Genomic DNA, 25,394 nt, shown 5'->3' on the forward strand with positions numbered 1-25,394 from the left:
AAGACATTTATAACAAAAGCAGCCCCAGCAAGAAGACAAGTGTCTGTTAAGTCGTCCCATTATCTCAAACAAAGTGGCGCAACCTCAAATCATCCTCTTTGAGGTCTGTAATTATATATGTCAGAGTTACTTATTTCTAATACGTTTTGGTTGTCTCTTGCAGCTACATGACTGATGGAGGTTTGGGATTGTACACTCGGCGCCTTAACCGCCTTCCCGACAGCATGGCTGCTGTTCGAGAGACGCTCCATCGAAACGCGTCATCGGGACAGGGAGATGCTGACAGGTAGGTCTGAAATATCTTACCTGCTTCTTCTCTTAAACTTCTCTTAAGCTGTGTTGCAGCTTAATATCTTTAAGTGATCAGTTCAACTGAGTTTCCAATCTATAGGCTCCATTTCTCAGGAGGCCTTTATACACCTACTATCGAATGCACTGAGCTTGATGTGTTTGTCTGAATGAAAGACACATAAATATAACTAGCCGGTCACTTGGCTCATGTCTCTGGTTGCAATGCTTTTTGCTTGTTTCCTGCTGTCACTGTAGAAAATGTAAATTTATTATCCTGCAAGTGAAGGTGGCATGTAGAGATATTGTGTTGTTCTGGGACAGGGAAATATTCAATGAGGTCATCCTGAGGTGTGGCACAAAAACAGTGCGTCTGAATGAAATTGCGAAACTTCTTGACCATGGGCTAAACAAGGTGTTTTTACACATGCAGGTCGAAAAATTCACTCGAACCGTGAAGGATACATAAAAATCAGTCTCTGATTAAACATTTGTTAAGGTGGCCTAGTTTCCGCTTCTTCACATGCATTTCAGTGAACGACTGAAAAGCAAATGCACAGTTACAGTATCCACTAGAAAATGTCTGCTTTTACCCATATCAATGATAAATAAAAACACACAGAGCGATGCACATTTTCGGGTGGATTTGATTATACTCGTTCAACTACACAGGACATAATGCAGCGAGCTTTACGGACACCACACCGCTAATGTACGTAAACTCATCCTAAACGCAAGTTTCTGTGTTATTGGGATATGTGGGCCACAACATGTAGTAAAATGAGAATATCGCTTGAATATTTTTATATCTGCGGGACTTTCTGAAGCGTCTCGTTTCAGTGCAAGTAATTTGGTGAGACATTGCCGTCTTTGTCCTGTCATCGAGCCGTAGAAGGATTTTTGTTTTCTGGCAAGTTGACAGAAGGAAATGAATGAAGGCTGAGCTGAAACCATGTTACCAGATAGTGATGGGGGTGGTGGAAAGAAAGAGAAATAGGTTGGGGGGATGGAATGAGTTTGTTATGAAGATGAACTGCAGAATGGATGAAGGTGGTAATGAGAGTAAGGGATAAATCGTGTGTGACAAAGGGGACTATACTATAGCTTAAGATGCGGCATTGGTCTTCTCAACAGTATCCCTTTGTCAAGAAAATGTCTATATTTGTGCTTCGGTGAAGTGTAGAAAACAAAAGCTTTTAAACCTTTTTAATTTCTTCACTCTTAAGTGGATGTGTTGTGTTGTGTTGCTTTGAGGGTTTCAAGTAGTCTTTGTCCATAAATCCTCAGGTGTGGCTAATTTCCTGTCTGCCAGACTTTTGACCTTCGCCCCCTTGCTACCTTTTACTCTGTACACACACACACAAATACACTGTCCTTCACATTAAACTGCTCCAGCCCTCAGGTGGGCCTTAAAACAAACTGTCCTCCTTCTCACCTTTCATCTGTCCCCTCCCTATCATCCTCCTCCTTCTCTCTTTACTCCATCTCTCCTCTCACCTCTTATTTTTCCTCTTCTAAGTTGTTTTGATTAGAGTGCAGCAATGAGAAGAAACTTAAAGGCAATAAAAAAGATAAGTCAGGGGGTTTCCCTTTTGTTTCCATTTGATTTTGTGCTTTAATGTTTCCAGCCTAATTTTTCGGTTCAAAAGATTAGAGAAAAATTCAGATGGGCTTTCAAGAGGAGATGAGGTGACTGCACTCCTCCCGCCCACACCTCCTCGCCCCTGAAGCTTTGCCTGATAAATGTGCTTACCACTTTTACTTTGAGATTAATTAAGAGAGCTGAAGAAGCAGCTCATGAAATATATTAGCATAATAAACAGAAACTAGTGGAGCTGCAGGATAAAGAAGGGTGACTGGTTTTCTCTTGTATAAGATAAAGCCAGTTTAATTCACAAAAGGAGGGTTAACAGTGCAATTTGGGGCTGGTGGAGGAGAACCAGCACCTTACTGTCTCTGTGTGTGCTTTGTACAGTTTATTTGCGAGTGTCACAGTTGAACATGTGATCTTAGAGGTATGTTTATCTATATTTATTTACTGGGTATGGTTGCCACCAGGCTGTAGTTGCCTTTAATGCATTTTCTGGTTTACAATGCAGCCGAGCCTCCCAGAGGAAGTCGGGCTGGGGGTAGGTGTCTAGTGTTGTTGTGGCACCGGGGCAAAATGCTTGTGACCCCAGAACGAAGAGGTCACAAGCTTCAAAGGCCCGAGGTTCACAGTTAAGAGCGTTCCAAACGTCTTTAAGCTTCTGCGCTAAAACCCTCCAGATCAGGCCAGTGCCGGGCTAATAAGAAGTGAAGGATGCTGGAAAACACGGTATTGAACAGCATATTCTGACAACAGGGAAACCACACAAAGTAATTATGAGAGCGTCAGTTGTGGTCTGGCTGTTTGAAGTGCAAAAACTAGTTTGACCAACTGTCAGATGTATGCAAAGGAGAACATGGAAACAAAATGACTCATGGGAGAACAGGGCCTGCTATCCTGAGTGTATAGGCAAAGAAAATAGAGGCTAGAAAGTGTGTGTGTGTGTCAGTGTGTGTGTGTGCGCGCACGCGTGTGTGTGTGTGTGTGTGTGTGTGTGTGTGTGTGTGTGTGTGTGTGTGTGTGTGTGTGTGTGCGTGCGTGTGTGTGTGTGTGTGTGTCTGAGCATGCTTATCCCTGTCATTTATCTCTGTGGCCGGAGAAAGAGGAAGCTATCCATAATGGCCTGTCTTCTGCTTTGGCTTCTCTTTGTTAAAGCAGACAAAGGGATGAGGTCTTTGTGGTGTGAAAATGCTGTAGCAGTGAGTGTTACAGAGACTAACCCTGTGATTCCTGCATACAGGCGTTGGGGATATCATTACTCTATCTCAAATGAGGACGTGACAAAAAGAAAAAAAAACAAAGGATCACCACACATAACTCAGTTTGAGACAGTTTTCACACGAATCAGTATAATGTGGAGTCAGAATCCTGTTAATGATTTAGGGTTCTGCGAATAGGCTCTATGTTTGTCTTGATGGTGTCTACACAAATCGCCGTGGAAAACAGACACAATAATACATAAAGTCTCCATTTTTATTGATATATTATTTGTTTGATAGCTGAGAAAAATGAATTTATATTGAAATAGACCAAAGTATGTCAAAAACTAAAACATTGCTTGTAAGTACAAGCACAAGTGCTGTTTTGTGGCTGGGTCAGATCACTCAGATCATCATTGTCAGAGTGTCTTTCAATAAGCGCCTTTCCTAAAAGGTTTTAAATCAAGATCAGAGACTCGGTAGACTTCCAAAGACTTCAGAGAGTATGTGTATATGAGTTATAGATACAAGTACTTACAGGGAACAGCAAACAGGGTTGTCTTGTGATGAAATATAATTTGGATTATAGACTATTCCAACAACAAAGACACTGTAGTCCCGAGGTAACATAAAGAACAGGAACAAAGAAAGTGCTTGTTTTTTTTTTTTTTAAATGTCTGTGTATGTTTTACAGGCTTTGTGTGATGCTTCTTAAGAGCAGGATTACACTCATGTTTCAGAAGCTGTTTCTCAGTCTGTTACCTTTCATTGTAGATTTGTTTCCTTTGTAAAGTATTTTGCATTACCCTAATAAACTAAAATAAACTTACCACCTTTGACTAAGCCTTTATGCCTTTCAAGATATTCAGATCATTGTTAGAAGTACATCTAAATACTCCTCATTTATTGCAGTAATGCTTCAATAGGGCTCAATAATGCAAAGAAACACAGGAAGGCCTTGGTTTAATTTTTAGCACAGACTATGATGGACTGGATTGGCGAATTCCCACATTCATGGAACATCACTCTGCAGTGTGAATTGTGTAAGTCCACTGTGATAACTTGCCAGAGCTGTAAAATCCCTTCTCTTGTTAAGCTATTGTGCAATCTCTCAACATCTGTAACCCAGCCCGGTTGTTAAATGTTGCTGTTCTAGTTTCTGTCAGTATGGACTACCTGCAGCTACCTGGTCACTGGTAGCTCCTCTGATTTGCTCTTAATTGTTTATCCTGGGGGCCGAAACTCATGTCAGCTCTCACAGGGTGAGAAGCAGGACACACCCTGGACAGGTCACCAATCTATTACAGCGGTAGCACAGAAGAACTCAGCAGTTCATATTTGTCTTGAAAGTGTGGGAGGAAGCTGGAGTAACTGGAGAGAACACATGAGAGCTCTCTGGGTTTGAGCAGGTTCCCTGTTGGCCTGCTGAGCACAATTGTGAGGCAACCACTGCCTCACAATTGGCAACCACAGGCAACAAAGTCTTGTTTAATTCAATATTTAAATTATTATGATGCGTTTTCAAAGGACTTTATCTGCAATCCTATCATGCAAAAACAAATGTGCGTATCATGGACTTTGATACTTAAGAAATCTCTGATGATTTTATTTGTCAGAAAATTGGTGCCTATGTTTTTTGAAAGCACATTTGCTGGTTTCCAGTTTGTCTCACTGCGCTTCAGTCCCACCTGCATGAGAGCTGAAGTTGTTTAGAACATGCCCCGAGCCCCAATATCTTATCTCTCCTGTCTAGACTTGAGTAGGTTCCCTGTTGGCCTGAGGTAGGGGAAGAAAGAGCTTCAACTTATACCTCATAAGCTCTTTTCCTCAGCTACCAACAGCTGGCATGCCATGTGTCTCACACTTTACCTGTCTATCTCTGTCTGTCCTCTGTAACCCCACCTCCACCTGCTCTCACTGGCTTAGCTAAGTGAATGTGTGTGGAAGGTTTCCGAGCTCTGACTAAAATAATTGCTAGATCAGTTTTTACCTTTTCTTTATGACCCATGTTCCCTGAAACAGGGAGAATATGTTAACAGACATACATGGGCACAGCTGCATCTGGTCATACTTTATACTGTCTTTTCTTGGTCCTGCTGGTTGGCGTCATCAGCCTGTCACTGCTGAACACAGCTGCTGTTTATCAAGACTTAACTAACAGTAACCCATTAGTTTTTGTGTGTTTGTGTGTATGTTGGACCTCAGCTCCAGTCTAGATTATCAGAAGGCCTTGGTTAATGATGGCAAACGGGTGCAGGTTGCAGTAGTGATAGATTATCAGGATTAGGGAGAAAATGCTGCATGATTTTTTTTGTGCCATTATGTAAAATGTTGTGTTTGGAATTAAGTTAAAGTGCATTTTTTGTGAAAACAGTCTGCTTTGAGAGCTGAATTTGAGCTGCAAAGCTTATATAAAGGTTCCAAGGAATTCCACCAATTCCACCGTTATTAGAGCTTTTTCATCTTAAGGATATAATTTAAACTCCTTCTCATTCTTTGTTTCTGTTGATTGTCCAAGATTTTCATGTATAGCTTAACCCTGTAACGCCAGGTGTTACAGGGTTCCAGGTGTACAGGGTTAAGCTATCATGTTTGTTACCTCTGCATCATCAGTGTTTTATTTGTTTAAGGTAAAGATACTGTGAGCAATAAATTGAACAAAAAAACCCAGATGTAGCAGAAATGATTCAAATAAAAACTCATATATGCAAATTAATATTTAATTTCTCAACACACAAAACACGTCAGGTTTTTTTTGGTTTTTGGTTTTCAATTTTATCCTTCAGGCCTTACAGGATTAACATCTTTGACCCATTGGTGGTGCTAAAGTGCTCCAAGTGCCAAACATGAACCTTGGAGAAAAGAATCAGGAATGTCCCCAGTAGGGATGGGTATCGTTTAGGTTTTATCCGATACCGGTGCCAAATCGGTACTTTTGAAACGGTGCCGGTGCTCAAACGGTGCTCAAACCGGTGCTTAAAGAATGGAGAACACAAAATTGGTCCAAAAACCTCTCATGTTCAGCTGGTTTTTTGTAAAAAGATAACAATGTTAGCCTTTTCTGCAGCTATGGGGCATATATGGCATCACTCTTGGCTTTAAGCAGTGCTTAAACAATGGAAAAAACACAAACTTTGTCCAAAACCTCTCATGTTTAACTGTTTTCCACTTTTTCTTTGGTCATTTTAGCCTTTTTGGCCAGGGTGAAGGGAGTATCTGCCATCAAACAGGAAGACAGCCGCATGTAGCTATGATGAGGTTTGCTAGTTCACCTTACATGCATTAATGTAATAACGTGGTTAGCCTACTCAACGTAAATTACACACGAACAACATTAAGCTACTCGCCCAGAGAAGAACGGCTGCTGCTGCCGTCATCATCCGTCATCATTTCTGCTACACTGACAGGGCTAGGGGCCAGGACTCTCCTCTTCGTGTTTTTGGGGGATGTTGCTAACTCCGGGTCCAATAACAGGCAACCCACGCACAGTAGATGTGCTCGGTGTGAGGTCTCGCAGCAAGCTATCATACAGCGCATTTCTGGGCTTTTAAAAAAAACGCTATGCGTCGCCAGGTGTTTCATCGGATTTGAGGTGTTACCTCCTTTGACAGTATCACAGTATCAGCTTAAAGCACTTGTTGCAGGCTGCTGAGTTTGCATATTTTGCTGTGAAGTACAGCCAGACTTTTGACCGCTTCGCCTTGGACATTTTAATCTGTAGCTCTGCTCTAAAAGAACGTACGTACCTGGCCCCGCCTACTATCCTCGGAAACGTAAAATTATTGGCTAGAAGTGTATCACAGCTCAGGAAAAAAAAGCACCGAAATAAAGCACCGAAATGTGCGCTGCTTTTCGGTCTGGTTACTACCGTTTATGTCAGAACCGGTGCCATGATGGCACCGGACACCGGTACCCATCCCTAGTCCCCAGTGAGATTTTCTTTACTGTATGGTTCTAGACTGTAATTAAACAAAAGAATGAAAAGGTATCTGTAACTGCACACATTCACCCCGTGAGTTAAAAAGCCTCTCCTTTGTCTGCTCTATCCTTCTACAAATGCTCACTCATAGCACACAATAAGCAGCCAAATATTTTTCTCTCCAAATGTCCAGACTCTCAAAAAGCCTTCGACTCCCCCTCGATTGCTAAATGCTTTAACTGCCTCCCAGCTACAGTCATGCTAAAAGCTGTGCTCTGCTATATCCCAAGGGGGCAGGGGCTGCTCAAACCATGCAGGCCAGGCATTGCGGGGCTTCTGGGAGCCGTCTGAATCTGAAGCTGTTCGATGCAAGATGTGAGGTCAACTGTGTTTCCAAGTTAATGGTACTCCCACACACATGCTGCAGCTGGCATAAGATGCTATTCCGCCCACATGAGAAAAAAAAAATCTCTATTTTAGTCAGTTCAGTTGCATGTTCTTTTTTCCCTAAAAGTAAGACCTCTCCTTGACAGTTATTGTAGCTCATATCCTTAATTTTTAGTTTGTGTTAGGGGGTGAAATTGATAAATGTTGAGGGTCAATCGATGGGGAAGAGCAACATAATATGAGAAGAAAGAAACCCACAGAGACAGAGTCTTAAGAGAACTGATGTTTTTGTTGCTATGGATACTGCATCAGCAGAACACCAAACACCTACCCGCTGGGCACACTGACAAGCACTAAAGAGGGCGGGCGGGGCTGCTACTCAGGTAAATTCAAGTGTTCTCTTTTTGTCAAACATTGCAGCTCTAACAGCCACAATCGTTCTTTCCCCATCCTTCCACCCACTTTTTTTTAAAGTACTAATAGAGGGCAAAACAAAAAGCTTAATATGGGATAAAAGTTGCTGCCACAGGCAGCTGAACAAGCTACAAGTCCAGTCGTGTGGTTTTTTTTTAAGGAAAACAAAGAAGCCAGAGATGGTCCCTTGTCTCTGGTCCAATATGGAATCTGACCCAGACCAGGAGGTGATAATAGATGGGGAATGCAGATCAAAGGAGCATTAACTAATCTACAGCGAGTGGTTTGTGGAATCAGCAACACAGAGTAAGTTTTAACTCTCCATACCTTCCCTGAATCATATATTTTCCATGTTAGCTTGAATTCAGATGGGGAGTAAGGGAGTGGGGTTCGTGCAGGTTGCAGCTTTAAAGTATTAAGCTGATTATCCACGTTTCACCATGTGAGCTCAGGAAAAGCTCTGGGGACACGAGTGTGTTTCAGGTCTGCAGACCTGAAACAGACAGCATATTTTGTCCCATGATTCCCAAATGTTATCCTTCATTTATCCCAGTTGTATATTTATATAATAGATATACAGCTGATACATGTTAAACAGGAATGGGTTTTTTTGGGGGGGTTTTGTTTTTGTTTTTTTACATCAGCAGTTGTATTTACTGCACAGTCTTGCACTGCATGACTAATCGTTAGCTTAGATGGAAACCCAACCAAGAGCATCTGTCGAAAAACTAGAAAAGTGGGAGAAAAACACAAATGGTTCAAGAGTAAGAGAGAAGCCTCTTGAAAATGTTTTATTTCCTTAAAGTGGGTTATCATCTGTCATCTGGGGACTCTTTTAAAGATTTCAAACCAGATGAGTATTAAAAAAAAGGGACAGCTTAGGAAAAATCTGTTTTTATGTTGTAGCCGTCTTTTCTTTCTTTATTTATCCCAGCGATCCCGGGAGCCTGTTTCCTTAACCGATGGTCTACAGGCAGGAGTCACAGCTCTGTGCTTCATTCTAGCATTGAGGTGACAGTAGGTTAGTTTTGAGTGCGGTGTGTGTTTATGCCTGCAGACATGAGGAATTCCAAGTTTGTCACAGTAGTCTTTTAAATTTAGGGGGTTTTTTTGTCGCGTGTGCAGATGCAGCATGGTGGAGTCATGTGCGTGAGTTCAGAGATGCATGTCACGTGTGTGAAAAGTTTGTTGAGTTTTTACCGTGGATCCGGGTCAGTCTGTCGAATCTAAAGGAGTCTGTGTTTACACATCAAATAGAAAGAGAGAGAGGGAGAAGTCAAAGAGAAGCTAAGTGAAAGAGCGGCAGCCAGAGGGATCTACATGCTTTGATAAATTCTCAGAGTATAGATAGCAAATGTTTTCCCAGGACAGAAGACAATAGGACTAGACACCAAAGAGAGATGGAGAAAAAAATGGAGAGAGCGAGAGAGAGAGACATTCCTCAGTGTGTTGTCCAGTCCAGTCCAGTCCTGTCTTACAGGGACAGCTGTGTCATTTTCATACCACAGGGCTCCTGGGCTCCAGCCCAGAATGTGCCGTTCTCCACTGCCTTCATCTTCACTCTGTTCGCACTTAGTCCTCATATCATTTGTTTTGTTTGTTTGTTTTAAGCTTTAAGTGTATTCAAATATATGGTCTTTTTTCAGACTTTCAACTTTTTCTTATACCATAATAATACTTTTTGAAGTACCTCAAACACAGGAAACACTTCCTCCTGGGCTTCAAGGCAATGAGCACCTGCAGGTGTAAATGCTGTTGTGAGGCAGCGTTGGCTTAGAGAAATTGATATCCTTCATGCTGTACCATTTAGTGATAGGAATAAATTGTTTTGCATGGTTATGATGGCACTGATTTGTGTGGAGGTAAAGTCTAGACACTCCTTCTGTCCCGATGCTTCCACAGGACTCACCTGTCAAGTTGTCCATGCTCTTATCTGCGTCGTGCATCAAACCCTGAGGGCTGGAAGTCAGAGAGACCGTCAGTTAAAGCCGCTCCCTCTTCCTCTCCCATCTGTCTGTCTGTATAGTGGGCAGAGCAGCAGTTTGGGGTTATGTGATACAGCTGCAACGTGAGGACCAGTAGTCACCCCTCAAACACAGGAAATCCCCTTACTTCTGCTTCGCAGCTCTGTTGTGGCCCCACGTCTGTGTGTACATTTCTGCGGCACAGATCCTGTGTGCATGTGCCAGAGTCGGACTGGGCTTTTCAGGAAGGGGGGGGTACAGTACAGCAGACCAACCCACCACAGCCTCAAGGGACACACACAAGAAAAGTTAAAACAAACACAACCGCTGCCCTTTTCTCAGGACACTTTTAGACACTTCTATTGGCTGACCCGAGCAGGAGCCCATTTTTTTCATTCATCCTCTTGCCTCCCCCTCTCTGCTTTTCTCTTTAAGGAATTTTGGAGGTTTGACTTCTGAACTCTGACCCCTTCGGGAAAGCAGCAAGTTTTCTAAAGGGACCTGGTTTGAGACGAGGGTTCTCGCTCTCTCTTCATTTAGGTCACTTTCTTTCTTCACTTCTGTCCTGTTTGACTGGTTTGCAGTGTAGCCGCATGTCATCCCGATGAATGACAAACTTGCACATACAGTTTAACTGCAAACTCCACTACATGTAAGAGTCACTTTTCCGTTCATTTCCATACCCTATCCCGCTTGCTTCTGTTATATTATGTTAGAGGAAGAAATCTAAAAATCCCGAAATTTTCTACATGACTTGATCCTGTAAAAGGTTAAGAGGAGAAAATATATAATTTTATGATTTGGGTAAACTGGAAGAGTTAGGAGTACATCACATCATCCCCTCAGTGTGATGATCTATTAAATGCCGACCTCATTGGCCTGTGTTTGGCACCGGTTCCCCCCGTCTCTGTCTCCTGTGATTGGCTGTAAAGGGCTCAGTGGTTGTTAACTGGCAGGTTGCTTTGCCAGCGGGAGGCTGTGGGCTGAGCCACGCCGCTTGGCCTGATCTCTAATTAGCACTGGCTTGTCAGCTGGTCAGGGTGGATCTGTCTGGGAAATTGCAGTCTTACAAACACACACACACACACACAGGCATAAGCCATGGCTGGGAAAGACACAAAAAAGCAGCAGCGGGATGCGGATTGTCCTTTAGTTTCAGAGACTTTGTCTGTGATCATGCAGTTTTGACTTTTGTTGCCTCTTGATTTTTGTCAGGCTGAAGTGGCTTATTTAGGGCTTGGGGTGTGTTTCAGTGTGCACTCTTTAGTGGTGCGGCTGCAGCAGTGAAGTGGTTAAAAGTCCCGGGGGAAGCTCATGTTACCAGCAGTAGGGCAGGCCCTTCTCCCCCCCCTCCTTACAGGTTTCTCTCTCTGTTAGTCCAGAGAGAGACGAAGAGTGCCCGAGGGGTGAAGCATCAGCGCAACGAGTGACAAAGGAGCTCAATCTAGGAACTTTGCCAGGGCAAGAGAGGGAGCGAGAGACATTGAGGAAGCTCAGAGTGAGAGAGCGACAGACAGAGAGGGAGTGGGACAGATATTTGGCTGCGTGAACTCTCTCAGCGGCATGGAGTCATGAAGCTCTCTGTCCAGCTCGGCATTTTCCCGCAGCGCTCTGCTTCCCACAGCAACCAAGGCACCCTGAGCAGGTAGATACCTATGTGTGTTCTTATCTTTGTGTGCGCGCACAAACGCATAAAAGAAAGTAGAAAGTTTGTCCTTTAGCACAGACAGCTATGATTTGTTGAGAATCTGCAAAGGCCATTGCAGATTTCATATGTTATCTTTATTTCCTTTTTGGGGTTTTTTTTTCTTGCATTGATGTGTGTGGGAATTTCCCCTGTGGCTGTGTGGATGAGCTGAACCGGTTGTGGTCACTCTCAATCTCTCTGCACCTCACAGCTCGTTTGCTTTACGGATGCTTTCAACTCTGAAAGCCAATGGCTCCACTCACTCTGCTTGTGCCGGTGATCCCAGAAGGAAGTTGTGTTTTCCCCTGTCTCTGTTTGTCAGGTTGTTAGCAAGGTTGCTCCAAAAGCAGCAGATGTATTTTGTTTAGAGTCTGCCAAGAAACAGCTGATTAGGTTTCGGTGGCAATCTGAGTCTGGGATTTTTGCCATAGGAAATGCTTTGTTTTTGTTTAGTTTTCTCTTTTTTTTTTAAGGCCATAATTATATGTTTTCATGCGGACTTCCAAGTTAGCCACTGAGCAGTAATGTTGTATAAAAATCAAGACTGCAAGATGAATGAGGAATTGGAGCAGTTAGAAAATAAACGATGGGATATTTGAGTTTAGGTTTTTGGTGGTCTTTCAAACACGTACCCTTAATGAGACGAAGCTCTTGTGTTGGTGCTTATGTTCAGACACTATTGTTGATTTGAGGAGTTTTGCTCATTTTGTTAAGGGAAAGCTGCAGAAAAACACAAACTGCTCAAAGAAATCCAAATTCAACCTGTATTGTTTTAAATCATATACAGCACAACCTTCATAGTTTACAAATTCTCTGGTTTTACTTCATTTTAGAAATAGAACATTTTAGGTAATAACAGATTTATCTGACAGACTAACTTATAAAGAGTATTTGTAGATGAAACGTACAATATACTGAGACAAGCATGTGTCCTCGATGAGTCTTAAAAATGCAAGTGACAGCTTGACAAGAGTTGTGCGCGTGTGTGTTCTGATGCCAACCCTGTACCGGCCATCACCATTTGCCCCCCCCCGGTCCTTTCAGAGTGATCTTTGCCAACTGGCTGGGTTTCCTGTCCCCCACAGATTCTAAGCAACACACACACACACGCATATTTACAAATATCCTGTTCAGATGGGTCTGTTTGAACAGTTCAGACACACACAAGCACACCATGATGTCACCCCTCCATTGCGCCTTTGTTCGTGTGATAGACAACCCCATTCAGCCTGTTTGTGTGTGTGTACCCACACTGAATTCAGTTCAATTTCAATGAATATAAATCACGAGGCAGCTCTGAACGTTTATTTCAGTTTAGCAGTGCTCAAAGTTCTGTGCGTCTGTGCCTGAAAAGAAATATGGAAATGGGGGAAAGGGAACAGAATAATTACTTTTAGGTAGTGCAGTGTTGTATTCATAGGATAAGAAGCATCACAATTCAGTCTGGTGTCTCCAAGCTCTGCTGTCTTCCTTTTTGTCTTCACTCTGGAAGAAGCACTATTTAAAATGAGTGTTTCCTCCTGTACTGGTGTGTGTGTGTCTAGTTGGGACGACAGCAGCTCTGTGAGCAGTGGCATCAGCGACAACATCGACACAGATGACATCAACACCAGCTCCTCCATCTCCTCATACGCCAACACCCCCGCAGCACAGCGCAAGGGCCTCAGTACACAGGTGAGACTACACACTCAAGAACACTGCAGTCTTTTTAAGAGTGTTTAGAGCTTCTCGTCAAAGATGATCATTTTTGTTTTATCATTATTTTTGATTTATTTCGCCAAAATAGAGCAGGCATTTTCTTTGTGCCCACATGAAAACTCAAGGGTACCAGTCAAGAAAAATGTTAGCTGTTGTTATTTAGGACATAACAGTGTTTTCTGATTATGGTTGTGTAAGAGGTCCACCATCCGGGCACCTCACACCAACCTGTTTCATGACATTTTAATTTGACAGCTGAAAATATGGGGTGCTTGACAAAACCACAGTCTTTATTTGAAAATAGAAATAATAAATCTTTATTGTTGTTGCTGCACACATGTCTGCAAGTCTTAACAAACCTGTAATCTATAGCCTAACCTTCTGTCTTGACGCTAGTTATAAATATGAAACCATCTGTATCTGAGGTTGGAAACATTCTGCTGTAGTTGCATGCCTGCTTTGAGTTTAACAACTTTCTGAAGCCTTTGTTTCCATCTGTGGCTCCAGATCTTTGTTGCTTTGTGGATTCAAAATGACAGCAAGGCATTAATGGGTTTTTTTAATTTAGAAACTGTCTGATGGCCAGTGGACATACAGGCCTCTTTGTACACTCTATAAAAACATACTCAGTCTCCCACCTGAGTTGAAATGATCTGCCTTCAAAATGAACTTTGCTTTTTTCTTGTGTTCTTTAATCTTCAGGTGCAGTGGAGACGTGCCTGTCCGTTTAGTTTGGCATTTGCAGGGAGTGTATGTAACTCTCTGGGCCAAAATTAACATATTCTATCTTTTAAAATGTGAGCCAGATGAAAATTTGTGAAGGGCCTCATATGGCCTGGATTTTTATTTTTTATTTTGATTGATTTGAATGAGCGTCTGTCTGCTCTACTTCAATTTTTTTTTTCTAACTGTGTCTGTCCCAGCATTCCTCGGCACATCTCTGAACTCTCAAAGCTAAAGCTGGTGTTGACACTAGCTTTAAACCATTAAATAGTGATTTTGAGCCACTAAAGGCTCAGGAAGTTGAGAGGTGAAATGAGAATATTAACAGCTGACTCACATGTTTATGTCACACACACACACACATTGTGTTGTGGCTGACGCGTGTCTGTTATTGCTTCAGAGGCAGAGGTGGAGAAGAAAAACAAAGGTGTGCACAAAGACGTCTTTCTCTTAGTGCAGCAGCCAGATTCATTAAGTGTGTGTCATCTGTCCTCGTGGAATCCTATATTGGCTGGATTTTTTTTAAGGTCTGTGAGCAGAGCTGCATTTTTGTACCGTTGTCTGGAAAGCTGCAGAATCTACTTAAAAGCTGCTGTCATCTTTCCTGTAGCTGAAATCTACTAATTTACAAATTAAGGCTGAGCTGTAACAGCAAATTGAAAATGGTAAAGCTTAAACAGTCAGCATGATTTCAATGATCACCTATCGGAGTTTTAAAAGGCTTGCATCTTGCTTCAGAAAATTTTGAAATGAAGTAGCTTCCTCAAAAACATGAACTGCTTGACAAAGCAAAGGTAAAAAAGTGTATAAGCTGTTAGTGCTTGAGATGCTTAAGCCCAGATGTTCTCAGACAGCTGCACAGGTGGTGATGACGGCGTAAATGCTGGTAGCTTTAACCAGTATGATGGCTTTGGTCATAAAAGGGGGCTTTTTAGAGCCACATTCTCTACTACTGCAGTAAATCTGACTATCTTTGTATGTCTTCCCAGCCTGTAACGGATGCAGAGAAGCACTCAGCCTCAACACCGGCACACCAGACTTGGTCTGGAGACGAGGTCAAGAGGTCAGACGGACGTTCAGACAGCGGGGTTAGGATGGAAACAGGTTCCAGGTGGAGTCGTCGGAACCCCTCCGACATTTCTGATGAGTCAGACAAGGGTGGCTCAGGAAGAAAGACTCCCTCCGTGTCCCACACTGGCTCTTGGAGGAGAGGCATGAGCACTCAGGTGGGGGTGACGTCACCCCGGACTAAAAGCACTAGTAGCACAGGCTCCACTGGTTCAGTGAGCCACAAGACCCACAGTTCAGGTAACATGATCATCCAGCACTGATAATAAAAAAATGATCATTAAAGTCAAGTGTGACGAATAAACTTTTAGACATAAGGACAATTTGTCACATTTTATAGATGCAGGTGTCACTGTATTGAGAAAAATGAGATGTCAAGTCAGAGTTTGAAAGCCTGTGTTTCTGATGTCTCATTCTGTGTTCTGCAGGTAAGACAGATGATGTTAAGGTGTCAGAAAAAGGACGTCTCTCTCCTCGTTCCAACGGCCTTCATCGCTCACCCTCGGATGCTGGGCGCAGCAGTGGTGATGAGGCCAAAAAACAGACGATCCCCACCAGCCGCACACCGACAACACACACACTCACAAACACCGTCTCCGAGCCCCACACACAGACGCACGCACTGACCTCACGCACCCCAACCAGCACCTTTGGCTTCAAGAAGCAAGGCCATGGGATGGTAACAATGGTTACCGCCAGTGGTGCCACCATCACCAGCGGCTCGGCTACACTGGGGAAGATGCCTAAATCTGGGGCGCGCTCACTGTCCGGAGGGTTGAAGGCTGGCGGGCAGGATGGAGGCACAGTGTTAGGACACCATGATGATGGTTTCCTCCCGATGAGCGCCCGCTCCACCCTGCAGTACCGTAGCCTGCCGAGACCCAGCCGCTCTGGAGCAGCCGCCCGCAATGGGAACCGCTCCTCCACCAGCAGCATTGAAGCCGCTGTGCTTTCTGTCACCTCTCATGGGAAAAACTCAATCAGCATAGCCAAGGCCAACGGCTCAGCAAGCCTGCTGGCCAATCAGACAGATCGGGAAAAAGGTGTCTCTGAGATTGACAACCTCAGGAGTGGGGTCGCGATGCAGAGCGGAGGAGCAGCAACTGTTCCTCTGACAGGAAGACAGCAGGTTTCTTCACCTACATTACGCAGGTGAACACACACACTTAGAAACCATCGTTTTGTATGCTGAGTAATCCTGCAGACTCACTGACAGCTAAGTGATGAGCCACCCTCTGTGGGGGCCCTCTTGTATGGGCTTGACTTCACCCGCATGCAGTACACACACACACACACTGAAGACCATTTTAAAGGCAGTAATCATGCACTCACAGCAAATGATAAGTAGTGGTGAGTAAGGAACACATGTGTAGACTTGTTACAGTCTTTGAGAGGTTAAATCAGGCCATTGTGAATCAGACCTTGAGCTCGGCTGATCAGCTGCCAAGCCTCAGCCTTGGTGGTGTGGGGTGTAGGGTGTGGCACAGGGTAATGGAAGCTGAGTCTTACCTCAGCTCTCTGCCCTCATTAATGTGAGGGAGTGATAACTCTTCAAAGAGACTGTGCTGCTATTATCGCCTACCACGGCTCCAGTCACCGCTGCCTGCCATTTAAATCTAACCACAGATTAGCATAGAAAGAGGAGAGAGTTGTGTGTGTGCTGGCCTTGTCTCAGATTCACTGACTATACTGGCTACAGTTTTGCTACTGTCCTCTTTGTTACAGAGTTGAAATGAATACAGTTGAATTGTTGGCAAAACAAAAGCACTTTTAAATAACTTTGCTGCTCCATTTAACACTTTAATCCTGCCACAGCTCCAAACTGGGCTGTCCAGGTAATCTAAGTTTTAGTTTTCAGCTTTCAGTGATTATAAAACTAAGGTATTGATGAAAGAAAAAACAACAACAACAACAACAACAAAAGTTGTTCTGTCATATTTTAGACGTTTTATCTTCTATCATAAATATGGTGCTCTGAAGTACAACACAGCCTTTTGTCCTTACCTGTAAGATCAAACTGACTTCTTTTCTAGCTTTGGCAGCTTTAGTTCAGTGTATTGATTTATTCATATGTTTATTAAGGTTTTTATTTTTAAATTCAGCGAATGCCCGATGCTTCCAGAGTAAATTTCAGAGTAATAACATGAAATGATGATCATCATCTCAACACAAACGTAATAGAATGATGGTACTCTCTAAACATTTTACTCCTTTTTCTATTTTCTATTAATATTAATATGCTACTTTTTTAAATTGGTTTTGCTAGAAGTTTCCTCCTGTTAAAAGGGAGTTTTTCCTTCCCACTCTCACCAAGTACTTGCTCATAGGGGCTTGTATAATTGTTAGTTTTTTTCTGTATTATTGTGGGCTCTCTATCTCACAATATAGAGCACCTTTGGGCGATTATGGTTTGGTGCTGTATACAAAAATCGAAATGGAATTATTTATGCGATGATATACTACAGTGTTAATTGTGAATTTGCTGATTACAAATACAAGATTGCACACTTTCTGCTCTACTACAAGCACTTTAGCTTTTCTGCCTCTTCCGCATTTACCACAGATTATTTGGTGGAAAGCCCAGTAAACAGGCGCCAGTGACCACAGCTGAAAGCATGAAGAACTCTACTGTTATCTCCAACCCCCATGCTACCATGAATCATGTGGCTACAGTGCTGGAGTGTCCCGATGGAGGACTAAGTTGCTTGGACAACGAAACCAGCAGTCACCTGTTTGGAGGCCGGGCACTTGGATCGGGGACAGGCACGCTGGGCAGTGAGCAGGTGAGCAGGACGTAAATAATGGAGAGACTGGATTAGAATATCAGTCAAATAAAAAATATTACATCTATCAAGAAGATTCTTTATTCTCTACAGAAAGAATTTCATTTATACACTATAGGTGCTATCAGTCTTTTAAACTTTTGAAATTGCTGAACTAGACTGGATATTAGTTGATTTTAGTAGATGTCGATTTTGGATCTGTCAAGGGAACAGCTACTTATTCATTAGCTGTACTTTTACATGTAGCTGTACAGTTCTCCAACTGCTCACCACCTGTTAGTTACCATAAAAAGAGCCAAAGTATCTACTTGGTTTGTTTTGTGGTTTAAAAGCAGCTATACAAAAATAAGAAACATGTTTGCAGCATGACAAGAAGGTATTAATTAATGAATTCATGGAGTACAAAGGATGAATTGAAAGAGTTCCCAACTTTATTTATTAGGCCTTTGAGAAGTACCATCTGGTTTTGAAGGCAGTTCCAAAGTCAGAAGACGTGCCTATTCCTCCGTGGTTGGTCAGGGATTACATGAACTAAAGTTAAACGGGTTGCCATGAAATTTGGCACAGACATCCATCTGGTCTTTAGAGTTAATGCTACAGCGACTGCACGTGTTAGCTTTGCGATTTCTGGTCGACATCCAAACAAGAAGGTCAGGTTCGGCTTTTAGATTCAAAATGGTTATGCGCCTCTGAGCTCAGCAATGATCCAGATGTGTGTTAAGCACGTGAGATATGTTTGTAGAACTACTACAAGGCTTTGGGAGGGACACTGAGATAATTTCTGTTCTCACCTTACTAATTCCACAAATGTGGTAATTTCCTCGAACTGCTGTTAGGTGTGTTCAGTTGAAGTAGAACCTGGCAGTGTGTGTACTTGTTGGATTGACTGTAGGCTACATATTGCAGCACAGCACAAATGTGTGAGCATGCTGGATCATGACCTTTCCATCATGTTCACACATGATTCATTAGGCTTAACCAGATTAGTTATGAATCATGAAGTGTCACACTTTGTCATCTTTTACAAAGTAGCAGTCGTGTCTTTTTAAACAGTGGGCACGAAGATATCCAAATACTCAGTTATCCTAATGAATATACATCCTCTGACAAAACTAGAACATCTTGTATACTTGTGAGGGTGCATGTTTAAAAATATGTCTGTTTGCTTTTATAATAGGGTTAGCATTGTCCTGGGCCAAAACAGGCCACTCAGTAAAAACACGGCTAGCACAGTCGATCTTTTGGCAGTTAAAGAGCCAAATGCTAGTTTGTAGGGATAAAATATAGACCTAGAAGAAGGTCAATATCAATATATTTTTCCCTCATCAGCTCAGGGTTAACTAAGGTTAACCCATTAGGCCAGAAACATGTCTCCCAATATGATAATCTTACTCTGTGACTGCGAGATGTGTAAATCAGCAAGTTTAATTGGACTGTGTCAGTGCTCTATCTTATTGCTGCACATCACAAAATAATCACTTCAAAATATAGGCAGATTTTTATTTTTATTTTTATTTTTTTTATGTTAAATCTAATTTTTGATCATCCTCAGGCCTCCAGCCCTGGCTCTGTGTACTCCTCCACTGGACCCTCCAACAGCCTGACGTGGGGAACCACCCTGAGCAGCTCCTCTGTGCAGAGCAGGGAGAGCACCCTGGGTGGACACGGTGGAACTGGAAGCGTGGGTTTCCCTTCTGTCAGCAGCATGCACACGAGCAGCGAGTCCATCGACATGAGCCTAGGCAGCGCCGGAGGTGGCGGCCACGGGACCCACAGGGAGGACACGCTGTCCGCTCTGGGTCGCACCGGCAGTGTCAAGACCGGCATGTCTGAAAGGTTAGAACACACATTTCCTACGAATGATCAAACATTGAGCCCTTTAATATTTTACATTCATCAGTTTGATTTTTGCAGAAGATTTCACATTAATGACAGTTCACCTGAGGAGAAAAAAAGTCGGATTGTGTAGAAGTCCTCTTAACTGTTACCTCTGTAAGCACTTTACTAATGTTTATGGTGTTGACTAGTTTTGAGTTGTAATGTTCTTTTGGTACATTATGTTAAAAAAAGACAGTAAAGCAGGTTAGTTATCTCATGACCTTGCAGTGTGCCTCAGTTTCTCAGTCAGATCAGTGCCTCATTATAACATTGTGTTTCTAAAAGCTAAGATAGCAACAGCTAAAAAGAGTTGTTAGTTAAAAGGACAAATAAGACAGTAATTGTAGTAAAATAATACAATCCAGCTGAATCCAGCTATTAATGAATGACCACTGTAGCTGCAAACAGCAGTTGAAGGGTAATAAGAAATGCATGCCTCATGTAAAATGGTCATGGCCTAATGAAGCAAATAAAAAGCTCCTTACATATGAAAGCGTAGGTTAAGTAAAAAATGGTTTGTATAATGCTTAATTCTAGTGAGCACTTGAAGTCTTTTATTCTAAGATCTATTGTGTCCAACATTCTGTTGACTTGACATCAGCTACCTTTTAAAGAACTCGGAATCAAAATGATGTATAAAGCATCCACCATGGTGAGTTGTCACTTCTTGTTTGTCATTCTGTCTGCACTCGAGCAGAAACATAATCCCGTGGCGCCCTCAGCTGATTATACAGTAATTGTGGTCATTGTAGCAGATTCCATCCTGACAGGTTGACTTTGTAATGTGACAGGAATGACATAGAGGAAACTTAATAGCATCTGAAGTTCAAGCTTTAAGGAGGTGACATCACCCTCGCTGAGTTTTCTTATTAGCTTCGCTGGTGAAGCATCATGGACTTGATCTGTTCTTAAACATTTCTTCATTTGCGTTATTTTCTAAAAACTTTCTTTCTCTGTGTCTGTTGTGCGTTTTTTTTCCCCTTCCTGTCTTCCATCAGTCCCCTCTCCTCCCCCTCTGCTAGCCCTATATTCAGCCGAAACACCCTACCTCGGAGGCAGGACAGGTAAAATGTGCCTGTATGCAAGTGCTAGGCTTCTGGTGAAACAGCTGTGGATTTACCTACTAAACCACCACCTGCTGTCACACAGAGAGCACCACCAATAACCTCAGAGAGTCCCTCTGTGCGGTAGTTAGTTAGTATTTTGTGGTTTTAGTTTGAAATGTGTCGCTCTGTGTGGTGGTTTGTGTGGATATTGTTTTTATGACCTTTTTTTTTAAGCTACTGTGTGAATGGTTGTGTGTCAGAGTGCATTTGTGAGGGTGTCTGTGTGGATGTTGGCAGCTTCAGTGTTTTTGTTTGGCGGACAGCTTCTAGTCTGTTATGACTGTTCACTTATCGCCACCTTGTGGTAGAGTACAGAGATGCCAGCATGAGCTTAGGTTTGTGTTTGAGTTTTCACTGCAAAAATATCAATCTCAGATCATTATTTTTATTTATCTTTCTGAGTCTTTAAACTCTTTTCCACAGAAAAACTGAAAAATTGTGTCCAAAAAAATTTAAAAAAAGATGACTCAACATGTAAAGATGGATGTTTTTTGCAGTCTAGAAATAATATAATTTGGTAGTTGTTGAGAGATGCAGCCACACATGTTTCCTTGCCTCCTTGCTTCCTTTGTTTTCCTCTTCTGAAGTGTTTCTCTCCCACAGCGGACCACACTGTGGTAGAAACACTCTGCCTAAGAAGGGACTCAGGTACTGAATTCACTCCCCCGCTGGTCATGTTGCACTTTTGCACACTGGTTCACTAAATTGTCCTCCGCCTTTCTTTTTGTTGTTCTGCGTCCACATTCAGTCTTCGAGGCTTGTTGTCACGCTTTCAGGAATGCTTTTCTTTTTAATTTAGCACTTGGCACATTTGTTGTTGTGTTGTGCTTCTGTGCAGAGGCATGTCGCGTTGTCCCCTGTACAGATCTGTCACTGTGCTTCGATGCAGCACACTTGATTGTGGGCCTCAGATTTTCTTTGGCTTCTGCTCTGCTTTTTTTTTTTTTTCCTGCTAGTTTATGTTTCTCACAGCTGGAAGTCGGTCAGTGTTGGCACATTGTTGTCTTAAATTGTTTCAGCATCTGATTCATCTGTCGCTAAATCCAAGCCATTAATCAGTTTGCTTCAGCAAAAAAAAGAAAGAAATCATCTCACTGATTGTGACGTATCTGGGGAAAAAAATCCAAATCGAGATCAACTCATCCGTAAAAACTGAGACCTGTTCTGCTCTGTGTCCTCACTTCTGGTTTGACCTTTTTTGTCTTTGATGTCCTGTAGGTATGGTCCCTCACCACAGCTGCGAGGCCACGAGGAGGCCCGTGATTGGCTGCGCTCCCACTCCACCAGTGGCCTACAGGACTCGGCCAGCAATTCTCCGTTCTCTCCCGGCTCCAGCCTCACCTCCCCCTCTGGAACACGCTTCAACTTTGGACAACTCGGTATGTCTCCACATCTGACAATGTTACCTTAGTCCTTTGTCACAATTTTATAACATTTTATAAACATATGAGTAACAAAGAAATGTAATGCTTGCCAACTTTTACATTGCCGTATATCATTTTCACAGCATCAAGCCCGACCTCATCAGCTCAGATTAACCTTGGTGGTCTGCGCAACAACAGCCTGACCAATCAGGATGCCCCTATCGACCCTTGCTGTGACAACCGTCTGAGAAACTCCTGCATGTCGCTTGACGAGAAGACACGCACCATGAGCAGATCGGGATCCTTCAGGGATGGCTTCGAAGAAGGTAGGAGGAGACGGGAAAAAGCTGGATGTGGTGGTTTGGTGAATATTCGGTGGCTCCGTGTGAGTCCTGGCCACGTTTTCCTCAGATGTTTGGTGAAATCTGTAATTAGGTGTAATCCTTTTCTAAGAACTGCATGCCCCCCATCCCTCTGTGACTGTGAAGCCTCAGCTTCCTTATTTCACGTCCTCATGCCAAAAGAATTATTATTCCATTTGTTTAGAGAACATTAGGGCAGATTACAACCCCTCCTCAAAGAAAAGCCCTTTATCCCCCTTAGAAATCCATAATCAGCTTTAGTGTGGCTTTGTTTTTTTCATAAGCTTGTTTATTGGGAAAAGTACCCACCAGTGCTTTTCCCACCAGCGGGCAGACTCCCCACTCAGGAGAGGTTTCTCTGCTGGAGCCATCCCAATCCTCTGAGCCATAGAAACAGCACTTTGATTTAGAGGAGGGGGGGAAGAGAAGAAGGGAGAGTGAAGGAAGCACAGTATTTTGTTCTCTCAATGGGGAAAAACCCAGCATTCAGTGATGTTAAAACAGTAGTTTGCTGTGAACTTGGATTTCAGTAAACCATAATAAACACATAACCTATTATAATGCAGCTGAAAGACATGCTAGGAGGTAAAGTGAAACATTTTATAGTTTAAAAAAAGTGCAGAAATTTATACTCCTCTCAAATTTGTCACAGTCATCCTGGTTGGTTTTAGGTTATAGGATGCTGACGTAAAACTTGAAAGCACAGATGATCATCACAGGCGGGTTTCACACCCAAAACTGTAAAGGAATACAAAGGCATGTGTGTCCTCCACAGTGAAGGCGGTGTGTAAATATAGAGGACAAAGCCATGAGCAAAGACATCAAATCTGGTAACACGTTTTGTGAAACAGCTGATTGTATGTGTTCTTCTAAATTCCACATTGAAACCTTTTTTCTTTTTTTTTTTTTAAATATCAAACTCTGATAAACATCTTTTGTCAGCCATACCAGACATGTTCATGATTTCACCTTTTGCCATCCGTTATCTTCCTCCAGAACACTGTTACATTTCTAAGCAAACACATGTTTGAGGCTTTCTTTTGCTAAGAGACTAAGGTCACCGGTTAGTCGTGTCCTCTCTCGTGTACACAGTTTCAAAGCTGCCTTAATTTTGAAAGTCACGCACGCCTGATTGTTTTTTGGGTTTTTTTTTTTGGGTTTTTTTTTTTAAGAGTTTGGTGGAATGTGCACGCACAGTTACTTCGCTGCAAACTTATTATTAAGACACCGCCATTCCCGATAGCATATCTGCCTCAGTTCTTTCCAGCTCTACGAGTCTGTCCTCTCTTTTACTAGTGGAGATAATGACAGGGTTCACAGTGAGGTGTGAGGGATATGTGGTGACATTCAAGATTACTCAGACATAACTTTCTCCATCTCACACACTCTTTCTGTGTGTTTGTGTGTTGGTTTGCAGTGTGCAGGCCTGTGAGGATAAGAGTGTGTGTGTGTGTGTGTGTGTGTGTGTGTACATGTGCGTATTACCCAAGTGTAGAGTTACCCGACTGTTCTTTGAGTGACAGGACAAAAGTCACATTATACTCAAAACACTTTGTCGGACCTGTCCTTTTTTTAAGAGCGACACCATTATACAGTTTCACTCCATCCCCTCCACCCAAAAGCCTCCCCATTTTATCATTGTATGTTCTGATCCTCTTCCTGCATCTGCAGGCTAAAAGAGACTTACTGGGAATTTGCACTCATAAAACCTTCAGCGCTACCGGCGTCCTTAATCAAACAACTTCTGTGAAGAATAATGGATATTAGTAGTTAGAAAAAGATGTAAACTAATAATGATGATCTAAAACTAAAGTGCAGTTCACCTTTTCATGTGGCTTCCAGCACATGATTCTGTCTAGACCAAATCAAGATAAAAGTGAGTCACATCTCATACTTACAAGGCTATTTATGAACTAATAAATCAGCTGGGATCGGCACAACCTCTCGGTGCGGTTGATGACATCACACTGCTGATCCTTTCTGATCTGCTCACAGCCAGGAAACAGTGCTGGTGTTGTTTCCCTGCCTCTGATGTGTTATTACCAGTTGAGTCATTAGTTGCGCCACAGTCTGACTGCTGCATGTAGGAGTTCTTTATCTCGGCAGTCATTATGTCATTTATGAGGAGGTGGGCAGGAGCTGGGAAGACTGGGAGGAACCGTGCTGGGTGGGCAGTGTTGGAAAAGAGTGGGTGGTTAGTGAGGGGAGTGTGGGAGGTCTGCTGATAATGAAGGTGCTTGTGTCTACAGATGTAATTTCTAATCACTGCTTTCACATTTTGTCTTTTCAGTTCACGGATCATCTCTGTCTCTGGTCTCCAGCACTTCTTCCATTTACTCCACGGTGAGTTCAGAAACTGCCAAGTTAAACAGAGTTAGTCATATATGACTGAGGTTCTGAATAAAAACTACATTTTTAAAGTGATGCAAAAGAGAAGCAGTGCATTTTTTCTGGATACATTATTTTTGGGTAAATAAAGAATAAGAAAAACATTTCAATATAACTGCTACTGAAAAAGCGTGCACTTTTGTGATGGTATCTAAAAGGCAAAATCTCATTTAAGGCAGTCTTTGCAAAGCAGCAGGTATTGTGGTATTGCAGCAGCACCACAATTCACATGGAAACTGGAGAAACCAGTTTGTTCTTTTGTCAGCGCAGTTATGATATACTGACTACATGAATTGGTGAATTTACCCCCTAATCCGCGCAGATATGTAACTCAAAGATCCTGTGAGAAATTGGCTGTTTGAAGTCACACGGGACAGCCCACGAGTATGCACTGTAGCCAGTCAGAGGTTTGTGCTTCACAGTGTGGCTCCTCCTCCCTGTGTGAGTTTCCTCACCTGGGCAGGTGTAGCAGAGAAACTCTCAGACACTGGCTGGTTCTTTTTGAGATAAAGAGTCGCAGGTTCAAAATCACAGAGGGGAAGAGACTGGAAGCAAAATGATGGCAACTTTATCCTTGA

At 42.7% G+C, this 25,394-nt stretch overlaps 1 protein-coding gene across 10 annotated transcripts in view; it reads left to right on the forward strand.

Annotated features, from left to right (window-relative positions):
- nav2a (neuron navigator 2a) overlaps positions 1 to 25,394 on the forward strand; it is a 104,792-nt gene that overhangs the window by 60,869 nt on the left and 18,529 nt on the right. For 8 of the 10 annotated variants that reach the window (XM_026177713.1, XM_026177729.1, XM_026177735.1 and 5 more), the window contains 11 exons: positions 164 to 286; positions 12,991 to 13,120; positions 14,857 to 15,175; positions 15,364 to 16,087; positions 17,499 to 17,718; positions 19,271 to 19,554; positions 20,595 to 20,660; positions 21,306 to 21,350; positions 21,921 to 22,081; positions 22,210 to 22,392; positions 24,719 to 24,771. In XM_026177713.1, coding sequence (XP_026033498.1) covers positions 164 to 286; positions 12,991 to 13,120; positions 14,857 to 15,175; positions 15,364 to 16,087; positions 17,499 to 17,718; positions 19,271 to 19,554; positions 20,595 to 20,660; positions 21,306 to 21,350; positions 21,921 to 22,081; positions 22,210 to 22,392; positions 24,719 to 24,771 — 2,308 coding nt within the window. The remainder of the gene's footprint in view (positions 1 to 163; positions 287 to 12,990; positions 13,121 to 14,856; positions 15,176 to 15,363; positions 16,088 to 17,498; positions 17,719 to 19,270; positions 19,555 to 20,594; positions 20,661 to 21,305; positions 21,351 to 21,920; positions 22,082 to 22,209; positions 22,393 to 24,718; positions 24,772 to 25,394) is intronic. The other 2 variants (XM_026177783.1, XM_026177744.1) reach the window with 2 other exon arrangements.

Source organism: Astatotilapia calliptera, chromosome 1 (genome assembly GCF_900246225.1).
Source record: "Astatotilapia calliptera chromosome 1, fAstCal1.2, whole genome shotgun sequence".
In the NCBI taxonomy this organism is placed as follows: domain Eukaryota; kingdom Metazoa; phylum Chordata; class Actinopteri; order Cichliformes; family Cichlidae; genus Astatotilapia; species Astatotilapia calliptera.